We start from the raw sequence: 16,322 nt of genomic DNA on the forward strand, positions 1-16,322 counted from the left end.
TCACTCGCCCCTCTCCATACACACGCACACACACGCACACACACACACAGATAGAGGTCATGTGTGGTCAAGAGCTGAGAATGGACAATCAGGCAGCATATTATCCCCACAGCTCATCTCTCTCTCTCTCTCTCTCTCTCTATCTCTGTCTCTCTCTCCCTCTCAATCTCTGTCTGTCTGTCTGCCGGCTCTATGCCGTATACATCCATATTACTACATTCACTTCTCCTTATCTATCATTTACAGGGCTGAGAGGTATAGCAATACTCTTTTTTTAGTGTGAGGGATTACAATTGACTTTCAGTGATATTCAGTGATAGTAAATTAGAGTCACTAATCCAGGTACTTTGATATTATATGGTCCCACTTGATGTCCTATAGACAGATGGGAGGGATCTATTTTCATAAAGTTTAGTCTTATTGCCTTTAAAACAAAACAAAAACTATCTAGTGTTGGAAGGTGTTTGGGGCAGGGAGGTGTACTATTTGCAGTCACAGGGGAACTAACTATAGTTAGTTGTTTGCAGGTGTTAGCCAATCAACAGCTATAGCTGTTGATTGGCTAACACCTGCAAACAGCTGTCTATTGATTAAATGGAATTGGCGTTTTCAGGACTTGAATTCAATTGAATATTCTTAAGTATGTTTTTTCTTTAGAGCACAATCACTTGAAAAACTAATCTATTATCTTCTAATGAGAATAATAATCATCTAAAAAAAGAACTGGGCGCACCATCTTAATGCTACCCCATTTTTCTCTAGAATAGGCAAACTTAATGGGCCTTATATACAGTGGGCGTCCAAACCTGTCCTCCAAATGTGGACTGATTGGTGGTTGTATATTTGGAGAAAAAGCTAAAATGGAAGCCTGGTTCGAGACCTTCTAAATCGTTGCCAACATTTAGGCTACTGATTTGTTTTGCTGATTCAAATAAGAAATGCGTTTTGGGCCCAATTTAGGCCAATCAGAGGAACGCTTTCAACAAATCAGAGTGGATTAAGAATGGGAACATCCTATTCCCTCATACAAGAAAACACATAGAAAACAAATGTACAGTAGTCTTTTAGTAGTAGAATTTATAAACACAACAACTTCTATATCTACATGTTTCTTCGATCTTTGTGCAAAACGTTAATCCTGGTGCTCAAACCGAGCAGCTTCTGGCAAAGGACTTCTTATCAAAGGAGCACATGTTTCGATCCATACTTAACTTTTATTGGCCCCTGACTCTCCTCTGCTATTTTACGAGGGTTTTCCTAAATCATCCTAAGCCCGTCTTTGTATCTTTTTTTAATTTGCTCATTGTAAAACTCTATACCCCTGCAACCTTGATATTTGTCTAAATGCTCTTTTTATTCGTTTATCTATTTTCTTTTACTTGACGCAGCATTTCTCTGCTGTAGAGGAAACAGGCTTGTGTTTAGTAACCTTTTTTCTGTTCTTATTTGTGAAATCTGTAATGCTTTGGCAATACTGTTTACCACTATAGTCGGGCCAAAAAAGCTTTTTGAATTGAATCTAATTGAGAGGGACGGATGGATTCTTTGCCCATTCTATGTTCTATTTGTTTTTATTTGACTTTTCAACAACTTTTTTCTATTCAATATAATGTCCGAGCTGTATTAGTGTTGTGCTGTGTTCTGTGATTATGTAAACAAAACGTAATACACATATTCATCAAGAGAACCACATGTTCTCATCTTTAGTACCGAATAATACACTAGTTTTATGTCCATCCCAATCTTTGGAACGTTCTCCAACTGATAATCATCCCACATTGTTTATGGAAGAAAATAAAAACTGGATTTTTTACAGTCCGAAAAACCTGGATGTGCAAAACAGCTCCTCCCCTTTACTCCCCAACAAGTAAAAGTAATGTAATGGCTTCTTCAATGAGTAATGAGTCATTAATTCAATCTTTTAATTAACTCTGCCCGACGCTATAGCCCAATTTGCCCTTCACTGCAGTCCTGTAAATTCACTCTTTCTTTGCTTATCTCGCCTTTTACATTTTCTCCCTATATGTTTTTTTTCTTCTCTCTAAAGTTTCTCCGAGTCCCCTTTCTCCCTATTCCACCGTTGCTATGGTAACTATTCCCCCCTCCACTCCCCCCCTCTCTCTCCCTCTCTCTCTCGAGCGGCTGGCTGGATGGTTGCTATGGAAACAGACTTATTTAAAAAGAAGAGCTAAGAAATTATCTTTTTCTCTCGCTCTCCCCAAATTGCTCCCTTTTGCTCCCTCGCTTCCTCTCTCTTTCCCTCTCGCCCCATCTCGTTCGCCCTCCCCACACCTCTTTTCTCTCTCTCTCTCTCTCTTTCTCGCTTTGCCTCAATCACAAGCGGCCAGACCTATTCTTTTATTTTCCTTTGGCCCTTGCCATATATTGTGGAGTTGTACACAAACACACACACACACACATAGACAGAAACCTGCAATCGCACTCTTTCTTCATCCCCCTTGGCGCCCCCCCTCCCCATTCACACATACACACGCACACACACACGCACGCACGCACGCACGCACGCACGCACGCACGCACGCACGCACGCACGCACGCACGCACGCACGCACGCACGCACGCACGCACGCACGCACGCACGCACGCACGCACGCACGCACGCACGCACGCACGCACGCACGCACGCACACACACACACACACACACACACACACACACACACACACACACACACACACACACACACACACTTTCCAATGGTTTCTCTCATTGCTGCAGTACCTTTCTTAAGGAAAATAGTAGTAAATAGACAATCAGTTTTTCCTTCCCTCGACAACCCTCTCACCCACCCACCCACACCCACACCCATACACATAGCCAGCCCCCCCCCCCCCCACACACACACACACACACACCTTCAACAATACCTTCTTGGTTAAGCAAGGAGAACAATGCATTGACTTCCATTGCTTCCATGTAGCTTTATCATAACGTAAAGTGGCTACGAAGAACTTAGGTCCTTAAGATCTTTGCTAGCGTGTGCCGGCGGCGCATGCATTTGTTTAGGAAGTCAGTGAAAGAGAGACGGCAGGATGCATGAGGTAATGTATTTATATGTGACTGTGTCAGATTAATAATGGTAATATGATGATGGTGAAGCGAAGTAAAAAAATTGCTTCATCAGAGGAAAAATGTGACTGTTTCATAAGCATTTTAAAAGTTCCCTGTCATCTCTATAAGTCTTTAATTAAACGGTCTACCTTTTGGGGACTCGATTGTTGGCCCCCGATTAGAATTGGGACCCTATAATGTGAAAGTGATTATTTCTGAACAACATAAAATTCAACAGGTATTTTTTCTTGGGAGACACTTTGACATGTGACTGTAGGGAAACCACTGCTATAAGGAAGAAATGAATGATGTCTGAATGCCAACAAGCTGTCTCACTGTCACACTGTCATGGCTTGATAATGTTATTAGTAAGACCTGTGCTTTTTTTTCCTTTTATGACAATTCAAAATGTCTGCTGTGGAAAAGGGTTATTATGAACAACAATGAGCGTGCACACACACACACACACACACACACACACACACACACACACACACACACACACACACACACACACACACACACACACACACACACACACACACACACACACACACACACACACACAGCAATAGTGCAACCATCTCTAATACGTTGTTTCACACTGTATGGGAAACACACTTATCTCATATCCGTAACAATGTGACAAATCTCTCTCTGCTATAATCTTCACCTTTGACGCCATCACTTAATTTTTTCGCCACGGTAACAAGAGACAAGCATGCATGACGTCACTGACTTCCGTTGAGAGGCTGCTGTTCTTATCTCCCCGGCACCCAGGCATATCAGGCTTCACTGAGGGGGAGATAGTGTAACCCACACACACACACACACAGGCAGTCACACACACACACAAACAGTCACACACAAACAGTCACACACACACACACACACACACACACACACACACACACACACACACACACACACACACACACACACACACACACACACACACACACACACACACACACACACACACACACACACACAAATACACACACACGCACATATACCACCTCAACCATTCCCAACCCATACTCACGCTTGCCTGCTCTCTCTCCTTGCCAAGCCTAGCGTATATAGCCCGCGGGCGTTATCAGTGTGCGATAGTTATCGACTTACATTAAAACATAAGAGGAGGAACCGGCTGGATAGACAGACAGAAGGCGGATGGGAAACACAAACAGAGTGGGTGGCGGTGATGGATACGGCCCTTTCATCATCCCTAATCATGTTGTCCATCTCCATCTTTGAAAAATCGCTCGCTGCTTCTTCTTCTTCTTCTTTTTTTAATCGCCGTTTAAAATCCACCAAAGAAGAAATAAATACAAGGGGGATAGATACTAGATAGAAGGGATGTATGGAGACTTAAAAAAAAAAAAAAAAAAATCTTGGTCGTATCGTATAGTGCCCACGCAATGAAATCGTTTGGTTACACAAGTTTCAATTTGTGATAAGAGGGGGAATAAGTTTGGAAAAGCCTGGGTAGGGGAAAAAAGATTGGAAGGCGCTAACATGTTAAATGAAGTGAGAGTGAGAGTGGAGAGCCAGTGGATATACTGGGTCTGTAGGGCGTATAGAATTAGGATTACGCTCGTCACACATTGGGATTTTTTTTCAAAGTATTAAATATTACAAACTTTTTCCTTCAGTGGAGAAAGCTCTGGTTTGAGTTAGATATGCTGTGTTAATAGAATTAGCAAACGGCCTTGTTAGACGAGGATGAAAGGAATGACTTGAAGTGTGTTTGACACAGTAATGTAAGTATATAGGCTTCAGTATATCTGGTTAAATGATGTAATATTGTATGGGGTGGGGGGGAACCATTTTGTCAATGTAATACTAATGTGTTCTTCTGCAGAGCCTTTATTTTGCGTTAATATTTAAGTGTTGTCTAAACACAAGCAGCTATACTAGAACCTAAATATTATAAGGAAAACATTTGATCTTGATTGGAACATTTTGATTTAAATGTGCCATGTTGCACCGCCATGTTTCTACAGTAGCACAGAACGGACAAACTTAATGGCTTTGCGTGTATTTATCATAGGTGTCTGCCAGAAAGGCACCTGTTGGAAGACGAAGAACAAGAACTATAGAATAAATAACTAAATACATCTTCACCTCATCACTTTGTGGAAAGACTCCAGTCAAATATCAAGCCCTAATAATCAATTTTTTTTAGATTTTAATTGAATAACCTGTCAGTCAAATGATAACTTAATTGTTTCACTGATGCAATGGAAGAAGTGCAAGTACACAGTAGACACACACACACACACACACACACACACACACACACACACACACACACAATTATCCAGCAGCATGCATAAGTCGGGGCAAAGACAAAAGAGACAACCTTGTGATAGCGATCTTGTAATGGATCAGATTGATTTAATTCAATGCGCCCGACACTTTCTCATTCTTAATCCTCAAGACGTTCTCTGAATGGATTCTAACGTGGGAGGCCCCGTTCAGTTGTTCTCCCTCACCTCCACACGCCAGACTCCCAGACAAGACAGCAAGCGAGAGAATACACAGGCAGACAAAGAGAATAGAATAGAGAGAGAAAGAAAGAGAAAGAGAGATAAAGAGAGAGAGAGAGAGAGAGAGAGAGAGTACAAAACATAAACTACCTCCACACTAAGCTCGTTTGATCTCCTCACACCCCCTCCTTTGTTGACATTTTTGCTCATATAAAAAGGAAGCACTTTTATGCCTTTTTTGGAGCTTTTATTCTTGATGTCTGTGTTTCTTTGAAAAGGCCGGTTTGGGTTTCTCTCTCTTTGGTTTTCTTTCCAAAAAAATAAAAAAATCCCAAGAAGGGTTTTACTTCTTCTTCTTCCAAGCCTTTTATCACTTTTATTCAATAGTCACAGAGAGAGAGAGAGAGAGAGAGAGAGAGAGAGAGAGAGAGAGAGAGAGAGAGACAGACAGAGATAGGGAGAGGTAGATAGATAAATGGAGAGAGAGAGAGAGAGAGAGAGAGAGAGAGAGAGAGAGAGAGAGAGAGAGAGGAGACTGGGGGAGAAATGGCTAAGGACTAGTGTGTCTAGAGAGAGAGAGAGGGGTGGAGCTATTGTGCACTGCAGCGTGTGCCGCTTGCTTGGAACAGCAGTGAAATATGTTGGAAATGCCTGGAAAACTCCGGGCCTCTGTTTCTCTCTCCCACGAGAGCCCCATCTATAATAGGCCTGGCTGTTTCCCTGTGCTCCGGCACTGCAAACCCCTCTCCACACATAAATCTCTGTTTCCTCCCTCCATCCCCTAGCCCGGCATGCTCTCTTCTCCTCCTTCTCCACTCCTGTTTGCTCCCCTCATCCACTCCTCCTCATCCCCACTCCACTCCATCTCTCTCTTTCCCTCTCTTTTATTTTGTCTGCACTCTGTCCATCAGTGTAGCTGAGTTTCCATCACCTGCTTTTATGTGCTTCTTGAAGTATCGCATCAGAAAAGAGTGATGGAAATGCCCAAAAAATTCGAGAGAAAAATAAATCCTGTAATTCGCAATAAAAAAAAAGTTTTTAGGCCGTTTGAAGTGGTTTTTGATTTTCTAAGAAAACGAGTTGAAGGTGGAGTCAGCGATTGTGTAGAATGCTTACTGTCACAATCCCTTGTTTGTCCAAATCACTGAATATCTCAGGTGGCTGTATGTGCTGTGTGTGCATTGAAAAAACATTCCATTGTTAATACCTATAGGCTCTGTAGATGTCATGTTGCTTTAGCTATGGTTGGCCCCCCCTTTGTTTGCATGACAGTTTACAGAGCCTAGGCTGTGTATCATTAATTAACTGACTAGATTAACTTTTAGATTGAAACCTGCCTATAGTGTTATTTTCCTCCATTTCGTTTGGTTCTACCCCTCCAGATTTCTCCCCGTTCGTTCCCATCCCTCGTTTCTTCTCTCCCCTGATCTCTTGCTCTATTTTCCTGCTTTTTGATCCAGCCCTCTTCTCTGCTAAACAATAAATCTGCTCCCCCCCTCCTTGCCTCTGCCTTCTTTTTATGTCCTTCTGCTCCGTTTTCATCATTTCACTCCAACCTCCATCTCTCATCCCCCTCTCCAATCTCTCTCTCTCTCAGCCCCAAAATGTCTCTCCTCCGCACCATCACTCCATCCCGTGGTCTTATCACCTGTCTTCTCAATTCATACTTCTTCTTCTTCTTTCCCCCGGTCCCCCTCTCCACACCTCCTCTGACCATCCATCTGTTCTTTTCAAGGGCGTAGGTTTTGTTTCAACATTTTGGGACACACACACATTATGAGTGGGTTGTCTGGGGTTTGACACAATCCATTTCAGAAACCTGAGGGTAAGAAAGTGAAGTTTATTGGGCTTATAGCCAGCTATCTACTTACACTACTTCAGAATATCCTTCAGATCAATAAAGTATCTATCTATCTATCTATCTATCTATCTATCTATCTATCTATCTATCTATCTATCTATCTATCTATCTATCTATCTATCTATCTATCTATCTATCTATCTGCTACATTGTCTGCACTGCATTGACGAGACCAGTCAGATGTCACTGCAACACAAGTCGGTGTTAGGCAAGGTTAAGATGGTACGGCCCACTTTAGAAGTGTCCAGAATAGTTGGGAACTATAAAGTTAAGGATATATAAATGTTTCGACCCCCTGAACTCTTATGTTGTACCTCTTTTGGGGAGGGGCTTTCATATTTTATTCGGGGGACACATTTACTTTGAGGTCAAGAATTGCCTATACCCTTGCCTTGCCTATCATATTAAGTCCAACTCTGCTCATATTAGTTGATAACTTAGAGGCTTGTTAAAAGTTTTTCTCTCCAAGTGATTTTATCAAAAATTCATATCACATATTTATTTCCCTCTGCAGCCTGATTAAAGATAATTATATAATCATCAGACACATTGAGCAGAACTTTTTTGTTTTTCATTAAAAAACGAATTTAATTCAACTTCTTTTGCATAATAACTTTTGTTAAGTCCCACTGTGCCCTTAATATATATGGAAATATCCTGTTCACCATTGCAGATTAATCTAATGGTTTTGAATTACTGGAAAATATCCATCTTTTACTTCCAACATTAAAGCAGTGGAATGGTTCTAAGTAGAGGGGACTGAGGCTCAGACAGTGTGTGGATTGTTAGAAAGACATAATTGATCAGCGAAAAGCATTTCTTAATGAAAAGTGTATGGGGTGTTTTTTTGGGGCCCGAGGCAATTGCCTTTTGGCCTATGCAAAGTCCACCACTGCCTTATCGTCTTTTTTTTTTCTTTTCTTCCATCATCTACTCCTTTATTTTCCTCTCACCTCATCTGTTCCTCCTTTTTCTGCTCCCTCGCTCCAACACTGTTTCCATATAAATTTCTTCCCCCCAATTTTTTTCCATTTGGCTTTTCCTACCTTGACCCTTGATGAACTGGAAAGACAGCAAGCTCAAAACCTGTGACTGCTACAGTAGCTTAGCTGTTTGTTGTGCATGATATAGGATGTCCCCCTTTGATGATGCAATAATCTCTGACCAATCACAGTTTAGTACCTGGTATCTACTGTTTTGGAACCTTAGGTTAAGTTACTTTATTAGATAATAGCTACATTAAAATTCAATCTCTAGTTACCACAGTTCGGAGGGGGTCCTCGCGCAGGGTCAGCCATAGTACAGTGGCCCTGGAGGATTGCTGGGGTTAAGTGCCTTGCTCAAAGACACAATGGTGGGCACCGATGTAATACCAGCCACCACTTGCATTACAACTAACACCTTGACATAGTAGGGTGCCACAAAAGTAGGTACCAGGTACTTTTCATAGTGGAAAACCAAAAAAAGACAAGTAGGGGAGAACGGGGTAAGTAGTACACTTTTTACTCTAGTGAGAATTGCTTAACACCTAAACATCTTTCAATAGTCATTCCTACATTAAATTGAAGCTTAAGGTGTTGGCTTGAAATGTGTACCCCTCACTTTTTCTATCGTATTGTAATAAAGAAGAAATTAATCATCAAAGACACCCTTACACATTGTGACAACCAACCCCATCAAGGGGTCGGTTGTCAAACGCTATGGGGTTGTTTGTCACAATGTTATCTTAATTGGAATAACCTTAAAAAGAAGGCAAGAAAGTAGAACTAAATTAGAAAGTTTAATTGCATTGTCAAGTTGACAAATAGGCCTACATAACTTACTGTAGCCTTGGCAGCTGGTCTAGTTTGGGATGCACCTTGTTGTTTTGATTTTGTTGCCCTTTTTTCTTTTGCATGCTAGCTGCATTTTCCTGCTCTATTCTTTCCTTCTCTGGGGTGAAGGAGGATACAGCTTGACAATTTATTTCGTTATTGGGTTCCTTTTCTGGCTGCAGCCTTGAGATAACATGTGACAACCAACCCCCCAAAAAATGTGACGACCAACCCCAACTTGAATGTCTTGCTAGCATCAAGGCCAACAACCATCTGACAACTAATTAGCTTGCTAACCACAATCTAAGTTATAGTTTACCCTTCACACTTTGTATGGGTAACAAGTGTTTTGTTATAAACCCATTGTGTAAAAGCCTAGAAGAAAAATACTGAGGAGCTAAATATTTTTAATTTGACATGAAAAACACAAACAGTCCTCTCACCTCAAATTCAGCAGTCCAACTCCAAGGAAGACTATGTAGGTGACCTCTGATCCCAATTCTGGATATTTACATACCAAAATGTCACAGACAGCGCCTTCTGGTTCCGAGATATAACGATTGTGACAACCAACCCGTGTGACAAATTACCCCGTTCTCCCCTAGAGAAGAGCCGGTACCATGTAATGGAAAAGCACCATTACTACTAACCTGAAAGACCCATCTCAATGAAGCCTTGTGTTAATTGACAAATAAAGCAAGGTAACTTCTTCTTTTGACCCTTAACTACTCTGACTATTCTATTCTGGTTCTCCGCATGTCTTCCCTTCTCTCCTTCCGCTCCGCCTCCCTCATTCATGATGACATATCAGGCGGATTGAAGGCTGTCAGTCCTAATACCAGTTGATGCTTTCTGTTGGGATCTGCGTACTGTTCTCAGCCCTTTCACTCCGCCCACACACACAAAAAAAAGTGCACACACACACACACACACACACACAACAACACACACACACACACACACACACACATCAGCCCGTGTGCAAGGAGGGAGGAAGGGGGAATTTCCCAATGTCGTTATAGCAGATTAGTAGATTATCGGGGCATCTTGATGAATTAAGCTACGGCTAATTGTGGCACTTACTTTATTTATTTTATTTAATTGCCGGTCCCTGTCGCCTCGGATTACGCTCCCTTCGCCATAAGGATATCAGATCTGTCAGGTACTGCAGGGGCTTTGGGATGAGGCCCACACACACACACACACACACACACATACACACACACACACACACCACTGCAGTGTTCTTTGGACTTCCACTCTGCTCTTGCTTGTCATGCCATTTTTAATTATCTTCATTTGCTAGAACAGACTAGATTTTTTTATTTATTTTTTTATTGGCGGTGGATTATTTTTACCACCCAATTAGAACAACAGAATCAGTCAACCTTTTATTTTTGCTTTTATGGCGCGATCAGTATTGTGTGGCACTAATGGCCAGTATTGGGGCTTTGAATTATCCCGGTGCCGCTCATGCGCGCCCAGCTCATCAGTGGCGCTTCAGATGATAAAATCCACCGATAAATAGGGAGGAACATGATTCGTTGGGTTGTATTATCGAACAACAGTGATGGTATTACAATCACACTGATTTAGTATTCTGTTCCTTGTTCCTAAACTTGTGAACGTTTTTAAGCTTACAATTTTACTTGGCGCACGAGATCACAAGGGAATTCCATCACATCAGGTCTACTGATCTACAGATCCCTTACACTCCCTGACATTTTTTAATCCAGATAAACGTTTTATACTGGGAGTTTTTTCTCGGCCGAGCTAGGGGTCTAAGGGCAGGGGGTGTTATACTCTATGGAATGTAACGCCCACTGAGGCAAATGTCTATTTGTGATATTGGGCTATACAAATGAAACTGATTTGATTTGATTTGATTTGATTTGATTTGATTTGATCTGATTTACTGGTAAAACATGGTATTGACTGTATTTCAAAGCAGGCCATTGCGTTGAGACTCCACAGTATGCAAGTCTCATGTTCAGTTAGATTATTATTTATTTTTTTGCAGTATTGAAATAAATAAAAAAATACAAACAAAATGACCATATCAGCTAAATTCGAGCATCCTAGATCTTGAAAAAAAATGTAATTGGTTGGACGTTTTAGTGGGTGGGTATTGTGTGATGTTGCAGTAAAATAGGATTCCGGCGGTCCAATTTAAATGTTTGATCCATGAGTATGAAGGCTTATCAGACGCTTAACACAGTGTGGGAGGAGGTGGTGTCAAAACTTGGGCCAAATTCCAAGTTTCCTCGCTTCCGACTAAAAAGGTTAATCCGTCAATGTAACAACAGTGCACCCACCGCAAAATAAGATAGATTGAATAGCTGAATAAATTAGAAATGACAGCATAATCAATCATAAACTATAGACAGTAGTGTGTCCAATGGCGCTCATACTGTATATTTGTGTTCGTGAATGTTAAATAAAGAACTGGTTCAGTTCACAGAAACGAAAACATTTTGATAATTTTTGTTGCTGATGATTTAAAAAATTAATTGCATAACTGTTTGAAGGCATAACAGTGGAGATCTCAAAACTGATGAAAACTCAGGTATAGCAAGTGGACTTAACTATTTTTGAAGGTCTGTGATGACACTCTCATCCGGGTCATGGTATATCTAGAAGGTGCTAAATCCAAGGCTTCAGAATATTGAAGATGTTTTGGTGGTTATTTAGGCCAAACGGTTTTTCGCAAATCCAAAGTGAGTTCATTCACCTCTAACTCACAGCACTAGATACAGTAGATGCCTTTTACAGATCCCTCCTCGCCCCTGGAGCCCTCTTTGGTCTAAACTGGTTCTGATGTGAACTATCAAACATTGATGGTCCAACTGAGTTGCTTCTGAAAAAACAGACTCTCTCTCTCTCTCTCTCTCTCTCTCTCTCTCTCTCTCTCTCTCTCTCTCTCTCTCTCTCTCTCTCTCTCTCTCTCTCTCTCTCTCTCTCTCTCTCTCTCTCTCTCTCTCTCTCTCTCTCTCTCTCTCTCTGCCTCAGTTTACCCTCAAACATCTCCTCTTGTCAACAGATTAGGACCGAACCCTGACGTCTCTTCCTTTCTCTGTCTATCTGTTCCTCCATCTCTCTCTGTCTTTTTGGCTTGTCTCTTTACATCTGCGCCCTCTGCTTTTAGTCTAGTGATGGGAGAAAAAGAAAGACTGCTGTGTGTGTGTGTGTGTGTGTGTGTGTGTGTGTGTGTGTGTGTGTGTGTGTGTGTGTGTGTGTGTGTGTGTGAGAGAAGAAAGAGATAGGACAGGTGCTGGCATTGCAAGAATTGCCTTTGCTTTCCCTTGCTTTCCTTTGCTTTGCTTGCAAGATCAGGCTGCAAAAATTGTTCAAGCTCAAGCAAAAGTGCTGTTCAAGAATTGAGTCTGATAAAAAAACACAAAAAAAAAAAAACTTCCTCGCCTGTGGCCCAGACCCGGCACTGGCTGTTGGATCACAGCGGCAACACGCTACATCCAAACACACACACACACACACACACACACACACACACACACACACACACACACACACACACACACACACACACACACACACACACACACACACACACACACACACACACACACACACACACACACACACACACACACACACACACACACACAGGCATAGCAGGGCCCGAACAGCAATTACAGAGAGCCACAGACGCGCGGTCAACCACACCGAGATGTAGTTGGCCCGTGTTATAAGGAGCCGGGCGCACCGCTGGACTGAACAGTAAATCAGGCTGCTCAGAGAGAGAGAGAGAGGGAGAGGGAGAGAGAGAGAGAGAGAGAGAGAGAGACAGAGACAGAGTGAAAGGTAGAGGAAAAGCATGGCAGGAGAGAGAGACAGAGAGACAGAGAGAGAGAGAGAGGTAGAGGAAAAGCGTAGCAGGAGAGAGAGAGAGAGAGAGAGGTAGAGGAAAAGCATGGCAGGAGAGAGAGAGAGAGAGAGAGAGAGAGAGCGAGAGAGAGAGAGAGAGAGAGAGAGAGAGAGAGAGAGAGGAAAAGCATGGCAGGAGAGAGACACCTGGAAGACCAAACAAACAGGCTAAACACACATTAGTGGTCCAGGCAGCGGCTGCTTCATGTAGGGGACGGATTCCCTGTGATCACATTTACACGCTTACACCGGCTCAGCTGGAGACGCTGGACTGCTGCTCTGTGTCTGTGTATGACTGTCTGTGTTGGTTTGTTTCTTTGTGTGTTTGTGTGTTTGCTGTGTTCATATCTGTGCTGCTCTTTCCTGTCTTGTTTGTGCATTTTAGCATTTTAGGAACCATCATTGTACATGGTATGAGAAGGTAGCATGGCCTTCACTTTCAATACATAGGGAAGTTAAGTTTAGTTGCTTTTTTGGTCAATGGCTACATTAAAACTTGTCTTTTCGCATTTATCCCCTCTGAAGTTACCACACTTCGGAGGGGGTCAGAGTGCAGGGTCAGCCGTAGTACAGTGCCCCTGGAGCAATTTGGAGTTAAGTGTCTTGCTCAAGGACACAATGGTAGAGATGGTGGGCACCTTACATGTAATACCAGCCACCACTTAGTTTTTATGACTAACACCCTCCCGTCCAGTGCCGGGGTTTGAACTAGCGACCTTGTGGTTACTGGTCGTCCCCATGTTGGATGACCTTTTGTTCTGCTCTGTGCTTCACTTCATTGCCACATTAGTGAATCTTAGGACCCATCATTATACATGACATGAGAAAGTAAGGTGGCCTTCACATTCCACATGTTTATCTTCGAATAAATGTTTATTATGGTAGGCATCAATTTGATCCATCATCCCTTTTAAAAGTTAGAATTCTGGGACACCACACTCATTCACAACAATAGCCTACATCACTTTAGACAAAACATCTACAGTATCAATTACTACTTTGCTTAGTTTGCTTCTAAAGCTCCGATAATCAAACTTTCTCGATTTACCTCACCCTGTATTACATTCACAATACATCATATTTATTGATTCTCATGTATCATAATGTCAACTGATCTTAGCCGATACAATCAATTATATTCTAATCAAGATACATCCATCCGTCGACCCAAGCTGCTCAGTGTGTATTAATGCTCCATTCTACCTTATTGTACAAAGCAATACACCATATTCTACCCTGCTCTTCTTCTGTGGTGGTCAGCTCTGCTCCTCTGACTGTCTGTCTCCACAGATTACAGTCTGTGGCTCATCACACCGCCGGCCTGCGGCACCGGGGACCCAGGTGCTGAGGCAGGTACACACACACACACACACACACACACACACACACACACACACACACACACACACTGACACAGTTGAACTGTTCACATCAGGCCACCTCAATTAATCACCTCTGCCTTTGGAGACATGACTGTGTGTGTGACTGTGTGTGTGTGTGTGTGTGTGTGTGTGTGTGTGTGTGTGTGTGTGTGTGTGTGTGTGTGTGTTGTGGAAGAGACGGAGAGAGAGGGCAATGTATCAAGGTGATCGATAAATGGGGACATTAATATTAGTAATGGGGCTCTCCTACAGTCCAGTGAATATGTCTTCGTCTTTACGATAAAATATGAATTTTTCTTGGCCCCTTGCACGTTTGCACAGGAGCACGAGCACGCCACACTCTACCTGCATGCTAAGAGGAGGATGCATGGGCTTCTATTATGTCTCATAGTCACTCTCTCTCTCTAACACACACACACACACACACACACACACACACACACACACACACACACACACACACACACACACACACACACACACACACACACACACACACACACACACACACACACACACACACACACACACACACACACACACACACACACACACACACACACACACACACACACACACACACACACACACACACACACAGTTTTTTCTGTCTGGAGGTACTGGCCTTTTTACTCTGCATTCTTTCTTTTATACTCACTTAAACACAAACACTGTCTGTCTGTCTGTGTGATTAAAGGAATGCACGTGCCAGGCGCGTGCACGTTGTAAATTGATCCAGTGTGACTCATGTTAAAATCCAGGCGAACCAGACTGTGCGCTGGATCCTCGCCTCATCAATCATCCCCGGTTGGCAGCCTATGCGCATGTAGTGTGTGTGTGTGTGTGTGTGTGTGTGTGTGTGTGTGTGTGTGTGCAGGTGCCTGTGCGCGTGTCCGTGTAGCCTATAACACACATCTCCCGCTGCCTGAGCCACACTCTGCGTTTGTTGGTGACAAACCAAATCTATCCATTCATGCGTTTTCAAAGGTCACGTCAATGTCTCGTGCAGATGCTACACATCTCTCATGTATATATATATATATAAATATAAATATATATATATATAAATATATGTGTAATTGAAGAAAAATGAACGCAACGTGTCTGCACTCTAAAAAATCTCATTTGTCCCACAAGAGCGAAAGACCCCCAAACACCCCATTCCCCTTCAGTGCCTGTAATGATGATGATGATGTCCAGAGGAGCAAAAAATTAAAAATCAATAACAACATAACACATTTACACACGTGCACGCGGACTCATATCCTCACGCGCGCAATCCCCGCCAGACACACAGCAGGCTATAGATGCACAAACACAACACGCAATAGACTGAAAAGACACCCCACACAAAGCGCCCCAGACGCCCGCACAGCCACACAACAGGGTGAAGCGTTAAAGGGCAAAAGGACATTTACAAAGAAACTTTCTACTGGCGCTCGTGCCTTTAGTTAACATTTCCATACTCTCTCTGTGTGTGTGTGTGTGTGTGTGTGTGTGTGTGTGTGTGTGTGTGTGTGTGTGTGTGTGTGTGTGTGTGTGTGTGTGTGTGTGTGTTTGTTTGAAGAAAAAAATCTCCTTCACCTTGGTTCAAAGTGATCGCCAAAGTTATGGTCCACCACAGGGCTGGCATGGTTCAGCCGAGCGCATTCAGATTCCACCCCACGGCTCTGCTTCTGCCCCGAAAAGACACCATCAATACCGCCTCCCGTCCGGGTGAATTCCACTGGAGTCCTCCTTTAGTCATGAGAGTGAGAGAAGCCACATTTAAGAGGAAAGAAAGAAATCCGTTTGCCTTTTTCTTTCCCCCTCTATC

The 16,322-nt window shown here is 42.7% G+C and overlaps 1 protein-coding gene across 2 annotated transcripts in view; it reads right to left on the reverse strand.

Annotated features, from left to right (window-relative positions):
• Positions 1-16,322, reverse strand: part of kirrel1b (kirre like nephrin family adhesion molecule 1b) — an 81,217-nt gene extending 64,895 nt beyond the window's left edge. For both annotated transcript variants that reach the window (XM_080034281.1, XM_080034280.1), the window contains exon 1: positions 16,091-16,322. In XM_080034281.1, coding sequence (XP_079890407.1) covers positions 16,091-16,139 — 49 coding nt within the window. In that variant the 5' untranslated portion in view covers positions 16,140-16,322. The remainder of the gene's footprint in view (positions 1-16,090) is intronic.

Source organism: Ammodytes marinus (assembly GCF_949987685.1).
Source record: "Ammodytes marinus genome assembly, chromosome: 9".
NCBI lineage: Eukaryota > Metazoa > Chordata > Actinopteri > Uranoscopiformes > Ammodytidae > Ammodytes > Ammodytes marinus.